This window comes from Morus notabilis, unplaced genomic scaffold (genome assembly GCF_000414095.1).
Source record: "Morus notabilis unplaced genomic scaffold, ASM41409v2 Scaffold1294, whole genome shotgun sequence".
In the NCBI taxonomy this organism is placed as follows: domain Eukaryota; kingdom Viridiplantae; phylum Streptophyta; class Magnoliopsida; order Rosales; family Moraceae; genus Morus; species Morus notabilis.
In genome coordinates this window covers 146,072-166,725 of record NW_010364214.1, presented here as the reverse complement: position 1 = coordinate 166,725, position 20,654 = coordinate 146,072, and the positions used below count along the sequence as shown (strand labels likewise).

Here is a 20,654-nt window from a genome sequence, read left to right as displayed (position 1 = left end):
ATGTATGAATGGTTGAAAAGCAAAAATTAGCCTGCATTTTTAAGAGGTTATAATTAGAAAGTAGTAGAGGATGAGTAATACTAAGTATGAACGTGAGATGATGATCAAAAGTTATGGTCGTCATGTAAATGAATTATAGATCCGCTATAAAATAATACAATACAATACACCAAAAAATGAGATGCATTCAATAATCCAAAAGAGATCATATTAACTTACCATCCATATTAATTTATACAGTATGATAGTCATGTTCAATTTAAAAATGCAAATGCGCATTAACTTTGAATGTGACCTGTAGACAATTATTGGTATCCCAAGGATTTAAATTATCCTAAGAATGACAAAAACAATTTCAAAAATGTTCTTGATTGAATATGGGCTCATTAAGTTAAAATCATTCTAAGTCCAAATTATGAAGTAGGTTGAGTACTTTTCAAGTAGTCAATTTAATTAGTGCAAGTATATTAAGGATGTAAACTTACATAATTTCATATTGAAACTAGGTCTTGGATCAGACCAATAAGAGTAAGAAATAGTCTCACTTTAAAACAAAGTGTTAGGATCACTCGATTGATGATCAATGGTGTAAGAATTGCACAAAAAAAAAAAAAAGGCTGATTTGGAAATTACTACCAGCTTGCTTCTATGCATGATCTCTCACCTAAGCCAAAACCTACCTAATTTTTGCACCAAAGACTTGCAAATCAGCCCCTGCACTAGACCAGCCGATGTTTCATGGATTTGGCCCCGAAAATTCTGCAAGTTAGTCCCCCGAACACTCGTCTATAAATACCCAAAGTGAGAAGTGAAATGTTGGCAATTTTCTTTTCTTTTTCACAAAATTTCGATAAACTTATCTCCCCTCCTTTTTTTTTTCTCTTGTTTTGTCGAATTTCTTTTCTCGATCTCTCTCTCCCTCAAAAATTTGTTTAATTAAGCTTCAAGAATCACATCCAAGAGCAATAGATAGAGAATTTAGTTGTAAGAGAAAGTAATTGTTGGTACGAAATATTTTCGTCTATAAGTGATTTTTGGTTAGTTTATGTTGAGTTTTATTTAAGCTCTAAATTTTTATGTTTTCCTTTGTGAAGTTCAAGGTTTTCAAGCAGATCAAGAGGAACCAGGACATGACAATCTCCCACACACTCTAGCTGTATATAAAAGTTTTAAACTTTTAGAAAGTTAATTTATAGCTTTTTAGTTAGAAAAATGAAACCTTGTACAGTAATTTGTTAGGATCTATGGTTATATGTTGAAATAAGCATGATTAGAATATGCTAGTTAATGTTGTGATGTAAGAAATGGGTAATAGCATGAAATATGATTAGATCTAAGTGTACGCTGAAACTATGTAAATCAAAGTTCTAAACATATTCCTAGAAAAATGCCAACTTTGATGGACTATGGCATGAAAAATAAACTTTAGTATGAAAAAGTTTGGTTATGGCATGATTTTGTGGTTATGTGATTTATGTTTTAGTCTCTTGAATTAGTCAAAAATAAAAACCTCTAGGTGTTTAAGTCATGCATGTTTAAAGCTATGTGCTCAAAAATGGTATATTATTTAGTTTAGCGAAAAAGTTTAGTAAACAATGGTTCTCAGTGATATCATGATTATTAGACCCCAAAATATTTGACTAAAAAGGCAAAAAGGATGAAAATGAAGCTGAAAACTTACCGGGTGAATTTTTCAAAACTTCTCTAAAGGCAGATCCGGGCTTCTGTAATGGTACTGTAGAAAAAAAACAATAATAAAAGACGGTTTAGAAACCCTAAAATCTATCTAGAGGCGATAAATTATCAAAAAAATACTTCAAATATGTCAGCACATGATTTATTTGAGGATGAACCCACTTTTCAAGCTCGAAGTTGGATATGAACTCCGGAAAAGTGAGTCATTTGATCTGGATAACGATGGCAGAAGAAACGCAAAGATATGAAACACATTGCCAAAATGAGGTAAAAAGGAGAAAATTTTCAATTCTCAATTTGACTGAAAAAACAATCCCATTGAAAAAGCAAAGGATGAGATACAAAGCTACGTAGGAAACGCTGGAAAAGCATGCATTTTTTTTATACTGCACGACATTAAAAGGCAGTTTCCCATAGAAACCGTCAATAAAACTCTACATTAGATGACGGTTAAATAAAGGGTTAATTTAATGACGGTTTAAACCGCCGACTGTGGATAAGATGACAGTCATCTATTGATCATCGTATCTTTTAAAATCGTCATTATATACTATGTTTATAGTAGTGTTTGTTATCTAAGTTTGTGTTAAAAAAAAAGTTAAAAGTTTATTGGATCCCTAGAATAATGTGGCGCTACTTTTAAAATATAAATAATGACAGTTCATGTGGAATGAAAATTTCGTGTCTTTCACTAATCAAAAGCAAAATACCTATTCTTACTTTGCTCCAACCGATAGGGAACCGGAATTGACGCCTTTTGGATTTTTCTTTTGTGTCGGAATGTGAAAAAGATTATGCCTTTGTTCCTTCTATGTACTGTGTATTTCACAAGTTGCCTTTTTTCTTTTATATTCCTTCAACTTTTTTCTAATCTTTCATCAGAAATAATTCGTCTATTATCTACCTATAGAAGTTATCCATGCAAGGCAATTATATGGAAGGGATAGCCCCCACAATCGACAACATACTATTACTAGTTTTGATCTTTTCTTATCAATAATTTCGAAGTCCTTACCAAAAGTGAACGTTAATATTACAATAAATAGCGTAAAAGAAGCTTGAAAGCGTAGACCATGATCTTTGATCCTTTCGCCGCCAGTACTAACCACCACCACCACCATCACCATCTCTCTCTCCACTTTTCTCTCATCCATAGGCAACCAATTATCTGCTTCAAATAGAGTACTGACTGTTGAACAAAATATTCAATCTGATTTCCCAGGTAATTGTTTTTTCTAATTGAGAAAGAAGACAAAATAAAATGTTATGAATAGTACTAATGGTTTTTTTTTTTTTTTTTTTTTTTTTCTTTCTGTTTTCTATTTTTATGTATGTGGTCACTTGTGTACTTGCCTATTGGAACTTGGTAAGCATTAGTTATGATATTGTCTTGTAGAAATTTATAAAAAACATTGTGAGCATGATTGGTTAATTGACCTGGTTTTTGTGAGCATAATTTCTGAAACCTCGAAAGAGACATAAAAGTTTGTTTTCCTATACATTTAAAAACCGTCGACTTGGTTTGAGCAGGAATTTTGTCATTTTTTTCCACAAAACAAGACATTGGATAAGATGCCGGCAGAGGAATACATGATTCCGATAGAAGACCTGCATGAGAACCAAGCTGCGGGAAACTTAGAGATCGCGACTAAACCGAGTAAAGCAGTTCATGAGGAACAAATTTCTGACAATTTAGAGAGTCAGGGAAGCATAAGAATCGATGTACCGATCGTCAAACTGGATAGCCAAGGAAGCTCAACAAACGAAGATATCAAAAGCACGTTTGCCTCCAGTGAGAGCTCTCCAGGGCCGATCACTGGCGAACACATGTTGTTGCTAAGTCGCCTGAAGACCATCGCCGAAGGAAAAAACTGCGGCCAGGACAACAACAAAGGCCCAACGAAGATACAAAAAGTGCCAGACATCTTGTTGAGGCAAGAAAGTTGCTTAAAGTACTACAAGCCGAGAGCAATCTCCATTGGTCCTATTCACAACGGTAGCAAAGACCTCATGCTAAAGGACCAGGATTTGAAGGAGAAACTCGCAGCGAAATTTATCAAAGACAGCGGCAAAAGCGGGGGAGATTTGTTCGGAGAAATCAAGGCTGTGATCGGAGATCTGAAGAAGTGCTTCGACGAGGCGGTGATCAGTCCCTATGGCGATGATATGTTGGCCATGATGTTGTTCTTGGATGGTTGTTCAATTCTGCAGTTCATACACAGCTGTGCGTTTAATGAGGTCATGGGTTTTGAGATGAATAACGGACAGGTCACTTTGATCCAACAAGACTTATTCTTGCTTGAGAACCAAATCCCTTTCTTGGTTCTCAAGTTGTTGATGAATGCGAGCCACAACAAACATGAGTTAAAACAGTCACTTGAAATGTTTATCCGAATGAACGTTTTGGCACCTGAGAAGAAAGATTGGAGCTGGAGCTTGTACACAGACATGGAAGTCGAACAACCGCTTCATCTTCTCGACCTTCTTAGAAAGGAACTTCTAAAGCCGGTTCGTGATGAACATATTGCTTGCTTCGTACCACCCTTAACTCTTCATCAAGGTGAAATTTCTTTTTCATAACTATTTTTTTAATACCATAAAATTAAATTAAGTAAATAACAGATTTTAAAATTATTTAAAATAAATAGCAATTTACGGAGTAAATGAATCATTTACCGCATAAATGGTTCATTTATGAATAGCAAAAATAAATTTTGTTAAGTAGATTTTCTTTTTATGACTAGTAAAAAAAAAATTTTCACTTAAATAAAATTTTTTTTTTAAGTTACTTTTTACCAATCATAAATGAATCATTTGCAGTGTAAATGCTTAATTACTAAATAAATTATTATTTATTTCAAATAATTTTAAAATATTTTATTTGCTTAATTTAATTTTTAAAATATGCTATTTATTACAATTTCCCATATTTGAATTGTACATAACAAGTCAGATTTTTGAAACAGCCATTTTTAATTTAAAATATTGAATGAAATAGAAAATTAAGGAAATAGATATACCAATTAATTAAGGAAGAGTAATTTGCACCGACAGCCCTTAAATTCTTTAGTAGGTGAAATTTTAGTCTCTATTCTTTGAATTTTGACGAAACGATTCCTAGACTTTTAAAATATTTGCAATCGACCCTTTTCCGTCAAATTCTGTTGAATTTTTAACGGTATGTATCACTTGCAAGGCATGTGATATGAAACGAGATGTTGTTGTGATAAAAAAACAATAATTTGCTTATAGTTTGAAATCACCGAGACTCTCGACCATACTATTGCTAAGATTCAAATATACTTAAATAACTCCTATTTTTTTCTTTTATCGTACATATTGTTTCTGCATCCCACCAAGGTGGTGGGCAGATTAAAGCACGCTCTACTTTTTTCTTTTTTTTTTTTTTGTTGTTGTCTTGATCTCGGGCTATTTTTGTATTTTCACCACAAAAGAGTTATACATAAAAGCCATGTGAATAACTCCATCCGAAAGTTGACGGAAAGCACTTAATTGTTAACGTTTTAAGAATTTAGAAATGGTTTTGTCAAAATTAAAAGAATAGAGAGTAAAGTATCACCTATTAAACAGTTTAGGGACCACTCGTACAATTTGTACCAACTAAGGAATAACGAACTTGCTGTTTAGTTTAATCAGTTGAAATTCTTAGTAATGTTAAATTTTTTTTTCTAGAGCAAGAGTACAAAATGCATCCGTCAAATTGCCACGGGTATTATGCACGGTCATTTCGCAACGTCCAGGACCTCAAAGCAGCTGGAATAAAGCTGAAGCCAAGCGAGACAAGCTCCTTACGAGACATAACCTTCACTTCTCTCTACTTTTCCGGCCACCTAAAGCTTCCTCCCCTGATCGTCGACGACTCAACAGGACGCAAGTTGTTGAACCTCGTCGCCTTCGAGATGTGCCCCGATAATTGCCAGACAGTTTATCAAGTGACATCGTACCTGAGCTTCCTAGATTTACTCATCGATAATGAGGAAGATGTCAAAGATCTCAGGTCAGCATACATACTCAGGAACCGCCTCAGTAGCGACGCGGAAGTGGCTCAGCTGTTTAACGCCATAGGAACTAACTTGGTTCGCGGTGACGCCTACGTCGATGTGAAAATCATGATACAGCGGCACTACGAGAGAAGGTGCGCGACTTGGGTAGCTCAAATCTATCGCGACCATTTCAGTAGCCCGTGGACGATTCTGGCTCTTATTGCCGCTGTTACAGCCCTTTTCTTGACCGGAATTCAGACGTGGTTTGCGTTTCGTCCTTGCAAGTGATCGATAAGTTTTTATAAGTATGTGAGTCATAGCGTGTGTTAGTTTCTGTAAAATTAAAAAAAATTAGTAATAAATTAAGAAGAAGAATAAACAAGTCATGGATCGTATAAGAAGAAGTAGTTTACGATTGATGAAGTGTTTCTTTTTTGTTTTTTGAGGCTCAAAATAAACGATCAATTGTTCGGGCTGTTAGTTTATTCTGTAATATAAGTATGGTACGTAGTTCTACTATCTTATGATCTGCGTGTTTTTTAATTTTCTATATCTTTACTTTTTTTATTCTATAATAGCATATATATTATAATTTGCAGGTAGCCGATTAGCAAAAAAAAAAAAGATTTGCAGGCTTAAATAAAGCATATAAATTATAAGGAAACTGCTTAGAAGGCTGGGGCATGAGATTTACGATCCTACATGGGCAGTGAGCTCTTAAATAAAGCATCCCCCTATACATAAAAGCAAGTTAAATTAACGGTTTAAAATAAGAGATTCGCAGATGAAGGGCAATGCTTGCCATTTTTCGAACCAAATCACACAAATCTCATATTTTGAAACGTCAATTTAGTTATAATATCGGGCACCTAATGGACCTCAGCTGCTGTTCATTTAAAAGCTCAGTGTGCAATTTGTGAAAATTTAAAGTTTGTGATGTATTAAGTAAAGCCGAAAAGTTTAGGGGACGAGGTCTCTTTATTTCTCCTTGTTCAAAGAATATGAAAAAAATTTGGGGCAATAGAAACAATCCATTCAGTTCCAAGTAGATGTGGGTTTCCATCAATCTCTCCATGTGCATAAGAATGTCTAGTGATTGGTTGTGGGTATTAACGTTTTCTTCTCCACTGTAAAGAACCATGCTCTGTTAGACTGTTAGTTTACCAATCCATTCTAAAATCTTCAACTGTTAGGAGGTGTGCCAAACTTTAAATTTTCACAAAGTTAGGATTTACTAAGAGCACAATCTGTGTTCTGATGATAAATATTGAATTTACCGTACAGTAATTCTTAGATTTACGAGCGGAACATAAAAAATGTTGGTTTATGTTATATTTGTAAAGATAATATAATCCACTAACAGTAAAACTAGGATTTGCCTTGTAAATTAAGGATTTATAGATAAACACAATATGTGTTTTGATGGTAAATCCTAGATGGATTAATTTCATAAATACCCCTTTAACTTTGAAAAGGGTTCATTTCACCCCGTGAAATATGTACCCAAGTTCAAAATGCTCCCACTATTTCTAAAACTAATAAATTGACGACGTGACACTACTTATATTTTTATAAATACCCCAAAACTATTAATTTTAAGTCAACTTACCCTCCGAGTCATTACTTTTGTGTCAACTTGCCCCCTTTCTTTTTAAAAAAATGAATGGGCAAGTTAATACAAAATCAATAGTTCAGGATGCAATTATTAAAACAATTAGTTCAAGGGGTATTTTAACCACTTTTTATACTTTACGCAGTGAAATAAACCCTTTTAAAATTTAGGGGTACGTTGAAACATGGTACAATGTTCAAGGCACATGTATGCAATTAATGCATCCTAAATAAACCGTGTAAATCCAGGATTTAAGAAGGAACAAAAATTGTGTTATAATGATAAATCATAGATTTACACTGTAAATCTAGGATTAACAAATAATATGATATGTCCTTTGATGGTTAATCTTGCATAAACTGTATAGATTTATTAGTTACGCTTATAAAGTTTTAAATTTACCTTGTAAATCAAGTACTTACGAAGGAACAAAAATTAGGTTCTGATGGTAAATCCTAAATTTACATTATAAATTCAAGATTTACGAAGAAACTCAATATTTGTTCTGATGGTAAACCCTAAATTTACATTATAAATCCTTGATTTATGAACGACGATGAGAGAAAAAAGAGCAGACCCGTGAATAACAAAAAGAGAGAAGAGAGAAAAGGAAATCTAGAGGGAAAAAGTAAAAAAAAAAAAAGAAAAAAAAGAAAAAGTAAAAGAGTAAAATTGAAAAACAAAAAATCTAAAACGTAAAGGCTATAATTTTTACACATTAGTAAATTGGTTATTTGCTAACACAATTCTTAAATGTAGGCTTTTTTTCTACAATTTCCCAAAAGGAAAAAGGGACTTCAATGCTGAACTGAGATGCATCTAAAAGACTTTCGGCCTAGATAATTCTTAGCTCATCTTGTCCTGAGCCAAATAGATGGGCTTCATTTACGCCTATTTGACTCGATCACAACTTGTAGCTCTACTACAAAAGGCCGGGTAGCGTTCATCTCTGCTTCCATCAAGCCAATTCTTGCAAAACGCGATCAATTAGTATTACCAATAAATAGGGTCGCATTTACCTGACAAGGATATACTGCAGTGCTGGATGTTTGAGTTTTTCACACTTTTCTATATACATTTTCTTCAACAATCACTATGTAGGGCGCCTAAACTAGACTGCCATTTACAACGAGCAGTTTCGGTTTCAACCCACCTATGCACCCCGAGAGGGAATTGATAAACTTACTTCCTCTTTTTCATTATTGAAGAGAAATTTGTATGAAATAACTCTCAATGGTTAAAATCTTGTTGCTTATACCAAAATAGAGAGATTGTAGCAACCACTACCAATACATATTTTTAGGGGTTATTTATCTTTTTTAAATATACCATTAGTTTTCGAGTGTTGCAAATGTATATCTTAATATTACATTTAATAGGCTAATTAGACTTTCATAATCATAATAATTCACTCTAATATGAACTAGAGCATATTATGGACAACTTAGTTATTATTGTAAATTTAATAATGTATCTATGTTCAATATCAATCGGGTCATAATAGGATATGAAAATTCGTTCTATTTGAGACCTATGGATATTTTCTCTTTAGTTAGTCCATTGGACCAAAAAACTTTCCTAGCATAATTAATATAAGCCTAATTGACCCAACTCAAATAAGCCTTTTATGTTGAGTGAAACACTTTATATGAGTGCTTGAGGAGCTATTTGCATGTGAAGGGCATTTGGTGTCTGGTGGCAATGTGTGTGCAGAGGCTATGTGGGAGGATAGCTCCATCACCCTCTACCGGATCTCAATAGCGACTTTGATGACGGCACAACTACGTAACTCACGATATTTTGTTTGTGATATATCTTAGACACTAAATAGGAATGATTTTGTTTTAACATTTGTAGCTTTTGTTTTCCGTTTATTTAGAAAATATACCATTGATTTTAAGTTTGGAAATGTATACCTAAAGATTACATTTATAAGGCAAATTCGTGTCAACATTTGACTATGACATTTTAAATTACCAAACTAACTTTAGTGGAGTGATCTAATGGTACATTTGTAACAATCAAAAATCAAAAGTCATTACCACTAAGGTTAATTTGGTGATTTTATAGGTTAAAATCGAGTATTAACCGACAAAGAGTACAAATTTGCTTATTAAATATAATTTGAGAAATGTAATTTTCACAGTTGCCACAAATTAACGTTTGATAGAGAAATGTTAGACTACACGACATTTTTTCAATCAAATGCAAGTCACATGTAAGTAGTCTTTTTTCCCCCCCTCTCGTCCATCAGTTTGCTTCCTGGAGGTTGGCCTTTTGTGATGACGATATCTCTATGAAATAACACTTTTCAAGCAAAAAAAACAGAAGTAATTTTTTTTTTTTTTTTTTTTTGAAAGTGCAATTGCATGTGCCGTGATTTGTACCAAAATATTATTTATGAGGGTTTGGTTTTCAATTTGTGGTGTGCCGATGTTCTATTTAATATCATAACCGAACTGAAAAGAAAATCCACCCAAAAGAAAAAAAAAAAGAAAACATATACGTGTTCCGCGAGAAAACTAGAACCATAACCATGTGTTGTTCGTTTATTACAAAGGTCTTAATCGTCTCATTTTCTCAACACTCAAAAAGCTGAGATGATTGGTGTATTATTTTAATATTCAAGTATGGTACAATTCCAAAATTAATGCAAAATTGAAAACTATTGCAACGTCACAACTATTGTCCCAATTAGGATTTTCACCACTTTTAAATACAGTTTAAAATTTAGACATCTGAGTTCGAACTGACCGACTCTTAAAAGAAAAAAGTTAGCCTATTCCGTTTCTAAAACCTGATAAGGACAGGGCCAGCATCAGAACCAACCCAAATTTTTACAAGAAAATTTTTAAAAATAATAATAGATCAGCTTAAAAATAGTTTTAAGTTTAAAGTATAAATCCAGTCTGTATGAAATTTCAGAATGAGACGGTGCCAGTCTATCTGAAATTTCATTTTAACTTTCCTGTGTCTTTGAAATTTCGTCTTGTAAAAAGTTTTGTGGCTACAATCATTGAATCTAGCTTCAACAGCTACCAAATAAATATATTAAGTTAATTAATTGAGCAGCCCTAATCATTTCGATGGGGTTAAAACCCTACCACTCATATAAAGTGAGTCTCGTTAAATATAAATAGGTGAGACCCGATTTAGTTCCCCAACCACTCTATATTGATGCTTCAACACAAACATAGTACAACACGTGTCTTAAATGTTGTGGTAATATATTCAATTTTCAAAGTACAGTTACGAGCATGGATTTAAATTGGCCATATATAGGCTTAATAAGTGAATTCAACGTAGAATATCTCACGATTTTAAATCTCTCAATTGACATAAAAGAAAAAAAAAAGAGTGCATTAAAGAAGCGGAAATTGTCAGTTCAGGTCCTTGAGAAAAGTAGGAAAGGGTCTTAAAACGAGAAATTCTTTTAGATATTTTTTCTCACTGTGATTGCTTTGATGTTTCATCCAAGCATCATTTTGTTTTGTAAACTTTTGGTTTTGGTTTTGGATTTGTTTATGTTTTTAGGTTTTCTATATTATAGTTCTATTAATAAAGATCTTTTCTTATTTAAAAAAGAAACATATAAATTAAAAAGTTTTTACTATATATCCTGTACGTACCTTGCAATCTTGCTAACTTGCTCTTTGTTACTATATATGAATTTTCATGAAACTTGGATTACTGGGATAATAAAATATACTCATATTTTGGATAAAGGTCGAGAGATTCGATATAATATATATATATATATATATATATATATATATATAGTGAACGAATTTTCATATCCATTAAGGGTCATTGTAAGACCAAAATAATTATGAGGTTTTTTTTTTTAAATAATTTAATTTTGATGTTTTGGATATGGTTAGATTAATATAAATTATTACTCTTGGAAGTTTCTCTACAAAGAACATGATTAGCAATGGTACTTTGACATAGATTATTTTCATTTTTGTTTGCCAATAGCTGTTAAATTTGGTATGATTATAAAGCTTTCCATGAGTGCGGTGAGTTAATTATAGTGTCCCAAAATTAGCGTCACCTAACTACAAAATTGCTTTTACAAATTTTTTACATAAGATGTTGTTGTGATTCATCCACGTAACATCAAGGATGAAGAAAAACATCGGCACTTAAATTTATCATAAATATCGATATATATTCACGAAAATATTTTCACTTAAATTTTATGAATTTAACAGAAATATTGATATTGGTGGAAATTGATATATAAAACATTAAAATTCATATTAAAACGTTTTATTTTTACATGAGACTAAAAAACTCTAAAATAGCTAATAGTACATAAATTGGATGAATTTTCCTATTAAAATACTATTTGGATGACAAATATGCACAATAAAATACAATCATAACACCATAAATGATAAGCACACGTTCATAAATTAAGTAAAATATCTTGAAAGTTTCCATACAAGATGTTAAATTAACAATACCAAAAGAAGCTTTTATTGGGTTCGAAGGTATTTAAAACACAACTTGATTTAAACAATATTGATACCGAGATATGAAATTTAAGTTGAAAAAAAGGACATAACTCTTATATTATTGAAAAGTTAATTGAAAATACATCTATGTATATTAAGTAACGGATATTTCCGGAAATTGTACCAATATTGCTATGAAGTTTTTCATAAAAAAGGACATTTAACACTATACTTTTTACGGCAATTATTATAATAAAATAATTTTAAAAAATTATATTTAATTTTTTTATAATAAAAAATTTTCATATAAAAATACATTTTAATTTAAATTAAAAAATTAAATAAATCTTTAATTATTATTTTTTAAATGAGCTATAAATAAAAACTTATTTATTGTATTAAAAAGATTTTAAATATTTTGATAATTAAATTAAAATTATTCTACGGCAAAGATATTGTGTCCATATTACCAATATTAGTACTAATAAAATACGGAGATTTCTGCGGAAATATAAGTAGAAATGTCAATTTTTTCAATCCTTGCGTAACATACACAAATGAAAAACGTAATATGTCAGTCAATAAATATAATATTGACGTTAGATGTAAAATATAGTCGTTGAATGTTATATTGAATATATATTGCGCCCCTCTAATATCAATATTAGGTTCAATGAATGTTATGTTTTTAACGTTTACATATTACGTTAAATGACCGACCACGTGAATGGACTATAGCAAAAGCCTATTTGTATGTCTGTGTGTCTATATTTGTATTTACGTTATAGACTTGTATATTTATTTTTGTGTGTGTGAAGTAGTCATTGGTTTTGAGATGTGTATAAATCTAACAGATTTGGTACATATTAAACGTTTTAGGTGCTATTCAATGCTAGCTCGTTTTCTTTTACAATTTTCGTTGTATATTGCAGCAGTGAGTGTGTACAGGGGATTGGACCAATATATAATAAATTATAAAATATTTAGGGAGTTAATGGGTACATACTTAGGAAATTATTTGAGAGGATTATATATATATATATATATATATAGTGAACGAATTTTCATATCCATTAAGGGTCATTGTAAGAACAATTTAATTATGAAGTTTTTTTTTTTTGAAAACAATTTAATTCTGAAGGTTTTTTTTTTTGAAAATAATTTAATTATGAAGTTTTGGATATTGCTAGATTAATATAAATTATTACTCTTGGAAGTTTCTCTACAAAGATCATGATTTGCAATGGTACTTTGACATAGCTTATTTTCATTTTTGTTCGCCAAAATCTGTTAAATTTGGTATGATTATAAAGCTTTTCATGAGTGCAGTTATTTATAGTGTTCCAAAATTAGTCACTTAAACAACAAAATTAATTTTACAAAACTTTTACTACCAAATTTTTTGTTCGCCACTCGCTTCATATGTGTTTGACGAGTACGTACTACGCTTGAAAAATAATTGAAATGTGAAACACACTCCTAATGTTGGGGCTTGTAAGGTACTTGTTCGCGGGACCACACTCGTGTGTGGTTAGGGTGTCACTGAAGGCACTTAGAAAAGGATCATTGGGTTGGTAGTTGTTGCATAAATAATTCTTAAAATATATCCCTGGGGCAATGAATTCTATTTAAAATAGACCATTAATTTAGGAGAAAATTGTTAGATTTACTCTTAGAGTGCATGTACATGAAACTCTTGATTTAATCTTTTTAATTAATATAGTTATTTAATTAAAAATAATATTAATCAAGTGCAGGTCGAATTAGCATTCAATTAGAACATGTTCAATGCAATATTAGATTAATGTATCAACACTGAATTTTAACACTAGGGTTTGAAAGTCACTTTCTAATGTAGTGTTGTTTTTACTATTGAAAAGTGTAATATACTTGTTGCGCAATTTGTATGTAAGTATATAAAGTATGTCAATTTTGACATTTAGTTGATATAGGCGGATTTATTGACATTTTAATATAATAATTACGGTTTGTTTTATTCGAATTATTTACAAATTTTAAACGAGATAATATATGTATACTATTTAAAATAGCATTATATATAATCATTTACACACAATTAATTGTCAGATATTGACGTTTGCATTGCCATAAAGGTCCATTACAATAATCGTAGACCATTTCTAATGCAATGCCAATACTACATTTAAAATAATTTGTCACGAAAATGTGTGGTAATTAAGTAAACCTCTAAATTTAAAAACATCAATGTTCAATTATTGAATTGCAAAGTTATTACAGCAATCAATAGCAATTGAAGCATATCCTACGTTTGACATTAATTTTTTCACCAAGTATATAACATATGTCAAACTAGCGATGCTTAGGATATCGTAATATTTGATGAGGAAGTTGAAATGTAAAAAAAAAAAACAAAAAAAAAAAAAGCACATTGGGACGGTAAAAAAGATTAGTGCTTTTATATTGAGATGTACACCACCCAAAAAAAAAAAAAAAAAAAAGGAAAAAAAACTTGCGTGTAACAAATGTGCTCTACCGTATATCCCTGTACACACACAAAGGCGCAAGGGGTAATTAGACGTTTTGGGCTCTAGTTGTCACAATTAAGAGCATATGAGCCGTTGTCCTTTTTTATTAGATTTTTTTGGATTTTAACTTTTGATCGATTTTGAATCGTTCATAGTTAACAAAGATTAGTCGGTTACGCTTGATCTCTACAAAATAAGGATATGACCGAGCAACTATTCAGAATTTAAATAGGAAAACATGGAAAATGACATGACAATTTAGCTAAGCCGCACCTCAAACTCGGGATAAGAAGTCACAAAATCCACCTACAGAAAAAGCTTCCAATCCTTATAAAATTTTATAGCTTTCCTGTCGACCGTAGACTTAATTATACCTTCATCACAGTCATAATCGAGGTTGAACTACTTTTATAATACAATATAAACATGTTAAATGATTTTATTATATTAAAATTTAGAGTAAATTAAAAAATAATGAAGTTGAATAATTTATACCAGTAGATACTGCTGAATCTCTCTCTTATGCAGGATGTCCACGTCCTTCCAGGCATTGTGGAAAGGCTCACAAACATCCCTAACATGGATTCTTACGGCACTATCGAACCGGGTGCCGAAGTTTCTAATTTCCTTCCAAGTACCTCCACGTTCGTCAAAGATGGGGTGATCTTTCCATCCTTTGCCACTTTGGCTGCGATTTCATGACCCTTAGCCTTCCCTCGACCTCTACGACGTTGTTGAGGTGCGGCATCCGGCGCTGTAGAATGAACTCTATTTAGTGATAATATAATATTGATGTAATTAATTTAACAAATTTATAATTATGTTCCAACATACCAGACTTACAGTGTGATGGCAACCTATAAGGATCGGGTGGAGGCTGCGCTCCACCCGAAGAGCCAGCACATGTGACGACTGGGCCAGACATGATTTCTTGTTAAGAAGTCATCATAAAAGTTATTATTTTGTTTACATAATTCTTATGTTATATGAAAAAATATAATTATTAAAACAATAATTGCAGTACATAATTTCAATTCATCGTCACTGCTAATGTCTTGAATGTCGCCCCACTCATTTATGTCACTATCATCCTTAGAATCATCGATGTCTTCTTTAATGTAGTCTGCTAAGACTTCATCATCCTCTTCCAGTATATTGGAGTCATTATCCTCAACAAGAGACTAGTCTTTTAAAATTGCATCAACATCGGATATGACAACATCAGATGATATATCAGGTCGATTCCATATAAATGTTAATCTCTGGGAGTTCCACGACTAAGTCAACATTCATAGAGTTGGTATCTTAAACTACTATAATGTCGTCTGCTTCCATGTATGGAATATCCTATATATGTCGATGTCCAAAGTGTTCAACAACTTTCCAGTTTGGACCATTGAATAAATCATGCACATAAAAAACTTATTATGCTTGAGATGCCAGTATAAATGGTTCCTTCTCGTACCAGGAGTTCTTGACCAAGATGCTCATTCTATTCTTGTGTTGTTGAACTCTCTTTCTTCCTGGATGAGTGTGGAACCACTTACATTTAAACAGAAGAACATAGTGGTCGTTTATGTAAGATAATTCATAAATCTCTTCTAGTACTCCGTAATATGTCTTATTATCTGGTCCACGAACACAAATGCCACTATTCTGTATGTCAGAAACTTGACTCTGTTCACCACACAGTCGGAGTAGCTTCTAACGGAAAAGCTTGATCCACACGAAAATGAAATCAATTGTGCGGTCGCCTATAGCGTGTTTTGCTCTTGCAGATTGGACATTTGTCAATAGAAAATAATATCAACTGAAATTCTATATATCCAACGTATTTGAAATTATAAATTATGACTATAGCATAATACCTTACGCCGGAACCATTTTAAAAATTCCTTGACTTGAATTTCGTCTAATGATCCAGTTCGACTAGTATCATTGAGTTTTTTCTTATGCTCACTAAATTATAAATTTGAGTTAGTGTTCTTGTTTCATGTGACTCAATTATGTAATAAAATGGTGGGGGTAATACTTACCCAATGTAGTGTTGGATTTCTGAACAATTGTGTAATATGTACCACTTGCCCTTACTTCGTAACTAGTTGTATAATGTGATCGGGATCATCTTCCCAATTGGACGATATCGAGTTTGGATGACAGATATTTTCTTCACATTACCATCTACGTCGTCTACATAATTTCTCTTAAGTCTGGTAAATCTTGTCGCAATGCCACTTAGATACATTGAATAAAAAGTCAGTGCTTCATTGACAATATAAGCCTCGGCAATTGAACCCTCCGGTCTTGCAAGATTCCTAATATATTTTTTTATGAACCAAGGAATCATTCGAAAGGATACATCCACCTTAAATGAACAGGTCATCCTCAAATGACTTCTTCTGGCAAGTGCATTACTAAATGAACCATTACATCAAAAAAACTGGAGGAAAAATTGTTTCTAACTTGCATAAAATAACAACAATATAATGTTAAGCTTTCTCTAAATCATTCCTCCTCAATGTCCTGGAACATATCAACTGAAAGGAGTTGCTCAATTCGGTGATTGCATCGACATGACAATTTAAAGCAAACCCAGTTGGCAAATTGGTTGAATCCTAGTCGGCAACAATCGCTACAGTATGACATGAAAATTGTGTGATTTTAAACCAGTAAGTTTATTGTTTCCATCGATCACGTTTTTCTGAAGATTTAAAGCAAACCCATCGGGGAACCGTATAGACTTTAAGAAATCGCAAAACTTTTTACTATCAGCCAAAGTCAATGTGTACACTGCATGTGGTTTCATCCAATGATCACCTTCTTTGTACAAGTGCAACGCCTTACATATCCCCATATCTTGTCAATCGATCGTCGCCTTATCTGTATCCTTACTTTTTCCGTCAATATTTAGAATTGTGCCCAACACACTATCACACACATTCTTCTCAATATGCATGACATCTAAGTTATGACATAGCGACAATGAGGTCCAGCAAGGCAACTCCCCAAAGATTCTCTTCTTCGTCTAATTATGCTCTGTCGGATGTCTCTTTCACTTCTTACCACCATATTTTTCATGTTTACCTGGAAATCTAGATTCAGCCTATTCTAATTAAGGCAATATTTGCTTAACGGATTTCTGAGGCGGGGGATGTATTCGATCAACTTTACCATCAAACTTTTTATTAGTCTTCATCCTATGACTCATAAGAAGCCATTGTCTATGCCCAACATAGCAAATTGTACTCGTTATTCACTTCGATGGAGTTGCATCATTGTAATTGGGACACGTGAAGTACCCTTGAGCACTCCAACTAGATAAACTACTACATGCAGGAAAGTTGTTAACTATCATCAGCAACATAGCCCACATCCGAAACAACATATTCGTAGCAGCATCACGAACAACAACCCTTTCATCCCATAACTCTTTTAACTCTAAGAACACATCAATATCCTTCCCAGGAGCATTGCGACCTGGAATCAATAACGCCAACATCTTGTACGGGTCCTTGGTACATAGCCACGGGGATAAATTATATGCAGTCACAATAACATGTCACATACTGTATGATAGACTCATATTCCCGAATAGGTTGAAACCATCAACAGCTAACCTTAATCGAACATTTCTCGGTTCACTTGTAAATTGTGGATGTTTCTCATCAAACTCTTTCCACTCTGTATCATCAACTGGATGACGCATCAAGTAGTCAACCTTCGAACGCCCACACACGTGCCGCGTCATTTCCTTAGTAGTGTGACGGGAAGCATACAGGCACTTCAACTGATCCTTCAAAGTGAAATATCAGAGTACTTTCCACGGAACTTTTTTTTCAATTTTGCTATTCCAACAACTTGTACTACATACTGGACAAGACTGCAAAGCCGTATTCTACTTCCAAAACAAAGCACATTCATACTTACACACATGATTTGCCTCTTTAGCTTAGACCCAGTTTACTCAATAACTTATTCGCCTCGTAATGTAATGTAGGTAATTTGTTCTCTTCAGGGAGTGCATCTCTCAGCAGTTTCAACATTTCATCCATACACTAATTAGGTCACTTGTACAACACTTTTAGATGCATTAGTTTCACTAATAAATTCAATGATGAATACTTAGTGCAGCCCAGATACAATATGACTTGGAGCTCGTATAAGAGATCCCTAAATTCATCGTAATGAGTATTTTCTATAACCATTTATGTCTCACCCAATGTTTCATGATCATCATTAATCTCAGCCACATCATTTAGCATTGCAAACATCTCGTCAACAAGTTCACTCACAATGGCAACAACACGTACTTCACCATGGTGAATCCATGTGGTGTAACTTGTATCAAAAACCCATCGATGTATGTGCGCTTTCACTATTTTTAGTGGCATAATCTCATGATTTCTACACTTGATACACAGACAACTAATACCCCCGGTTGAATTTGCATGATTCTTTCCAACCTCAATAAAAGCACATAAACTATCTCAGTACTAATCAGACAACCGGTTCCTTAAATATATCCAACTCTTGTCTGTAGCCATCTCCACTATGAAGAATTTATAAAGTTTTATCAAACTTTATGAAAATTAACAAAAATTATTTTGTAATACGTCTTTAACATTCTATTAAATATTTTATAATATTTATTTTTAATCTTTTTATTATTAATATAATACTAATTAAAATTTTCATCTAAATTTTTCAATCATCATAGATATAATTTATTATTTATAATCAAACATTTCCATAAATCGCCTATTTTTTAATCATCATCAAACAAATTTCATACAAATTTCAATGTAATTACCAAAAATTCTAATTTAAATTCTAATTTACAATTCACAATTCTAAATCCAAAACCACAAACTAAATTCAAAATCTAAAACAAAACAACAAAAATACCAAAATCAATTTACAAAATATCAAAATATTAACTCACAAAATTCAAACCCACAAACACCGGGGGTTGGAAACTGGAAAGGCAGCAGGGCTAGGAAGGCGACGGCGGCCAGAAAATGACAAAGACGGCCAGAAAAATGGGCGGTGACAGTGAGGTGAAAACTCCACTTTTTTGGACATTTTCAGAATATTTTTCTCCAGAAATGAAAGATTTGAAGAGATAATGATGTATTTTAGCTTTTCTCTGAGGTTTTGGACGGTATGTGGCGGTTTTGGATGGAGAGGGAGGAAGAAAACAGAGGGAGAAGCAAGAAAAAATGGCGGAAAGCGATCTGTGACCGTGTTTATACAGGTCACTTTTTGCGATGACATATTGTTGTCGCAGAAAATTTAAATAGTCGTCGCAACTAGTAGAAAAATGGTGTCGTTCTTTTCACCTCATTAATATTTATGAGAATATTCTTAAGGAATATACCCGTGCTCATTTTTGGTGACCACTTAAACAAAAAGTCATCGCAACTGTTTTTCAGGAAACTGCCAAAGTTTCCACCCTTTTTTTTTTGGCAAATTAAATTCCACCATTATTTGTGATGACTATTAAAAAGTTGTTGCAAAAAATAGACGTTATGGATAAAATTTTCTGAAACTATTTTTTGCGATGACATTTCAATTTACACGTGTCGTCGTAAAAACAGTCGTTCTGGATTGAATCTTCTAGAACCATTTTTTACGACGACTTTTTAATATGTCGTTGCAAAAAATAAAGAAAATTCTGGAACCTATTGTCAGAAAACTGTCAAAGTTTCTGCCTTTTTTTGGCCACGTCACTGCCAGCTGTATGCCTCAATATTAGCGATGACATGTCGTCGTAAATAATAGACAAACTGGCGCTAAAATTATTGGCACCAATGATCATTAGCAACAACACGTCGTCGCCAATACTTTTCCATGTTTTAGCGACGACATGTTGTTGTAAATAGTTTAAATTTTTACAACGACATGTCGTCGCATATATTAAATGCGACGAGAAGTCGTTCAAAAATTTTGTTTCCTTTATGGCGATAAAATGTTGTCGCAAATATTTTACTATTAGCAATGATAAATATTGTCCCTAATAACCATTTTTGTTGTAGTATATTTTTCACGTGCGTACTTGGCGAAGACTGCATATAATACAACAAGAACTGTCCATGTTACTACCCCTTCACCACATATAAAACGACACAATAGGTAATAAATAATCAAGATACATTATAAGGTTTCGTAAAAATGAAATAATACATGGTAAGGATTAAGTATTTTTCCTACCTATATAACACAATTTAAGTACACCAGGCTTTATTTTGTTTAACATTATCTATCGCTCTTCTCAGTGAAAGGGCAGAACCATTAGTTTATTTTTATATCCAATAAGTTGGTTTCATTTTTCTCTTTTTTTTTTTTTTTTTTTCTCTAAGGGCAGAACATAGTTATA

General features: G+C 32.6%; 1 protein-coding gene across 1 annotated transcript; it reads left to right on the top strand.

The window, feature by feature from the left end:
* Positions 1 to 2,610: 2,610 nt before the first annotated feature.
* Positions 2,611 to 6,193, top strand: LOC21389286 (UPF0481 protein At3g47200). Its single transcript, XM_010106087.2, has 3 exons — positions 2,611 to 2,917; positions 3,226 to 4,255; positions 5,389 to 6,193. Exons 2-3 carry the CDS (start codon positions 3,268 to 3,270, stop codon positions 5,985 to 5,987), a joined length of 1,587 nt encoding a protein of 528 aa, XP_010104389.1. The 5' UTR covers positions 2,611 to 2,917; positions 3,226 to 3,267; the 3' UTR covers positions 5,988 to 6,193.
* The last annotated feature ends 14,461 nt before the right edge of the window (positions 6,194 to 20,654 follow it).

Excerpts from the sequence above, each read along its gene's own strand:
- LOC21389286 (XM_010106087.2), top strand. The coding sequence starts at position 3,268 with ATGCCGGCAGAGGAATACATGATTCCGATAGAAGACCTGCATGAGAAC. Across the intron at positions 4,256-5,388 it reads ACCCTTAACTCTTCATCAAG|AGCAAGAGTACAAAATGCAT; the intron begins GTGAAATTTCTT and ends TTTTTTTTCTAG.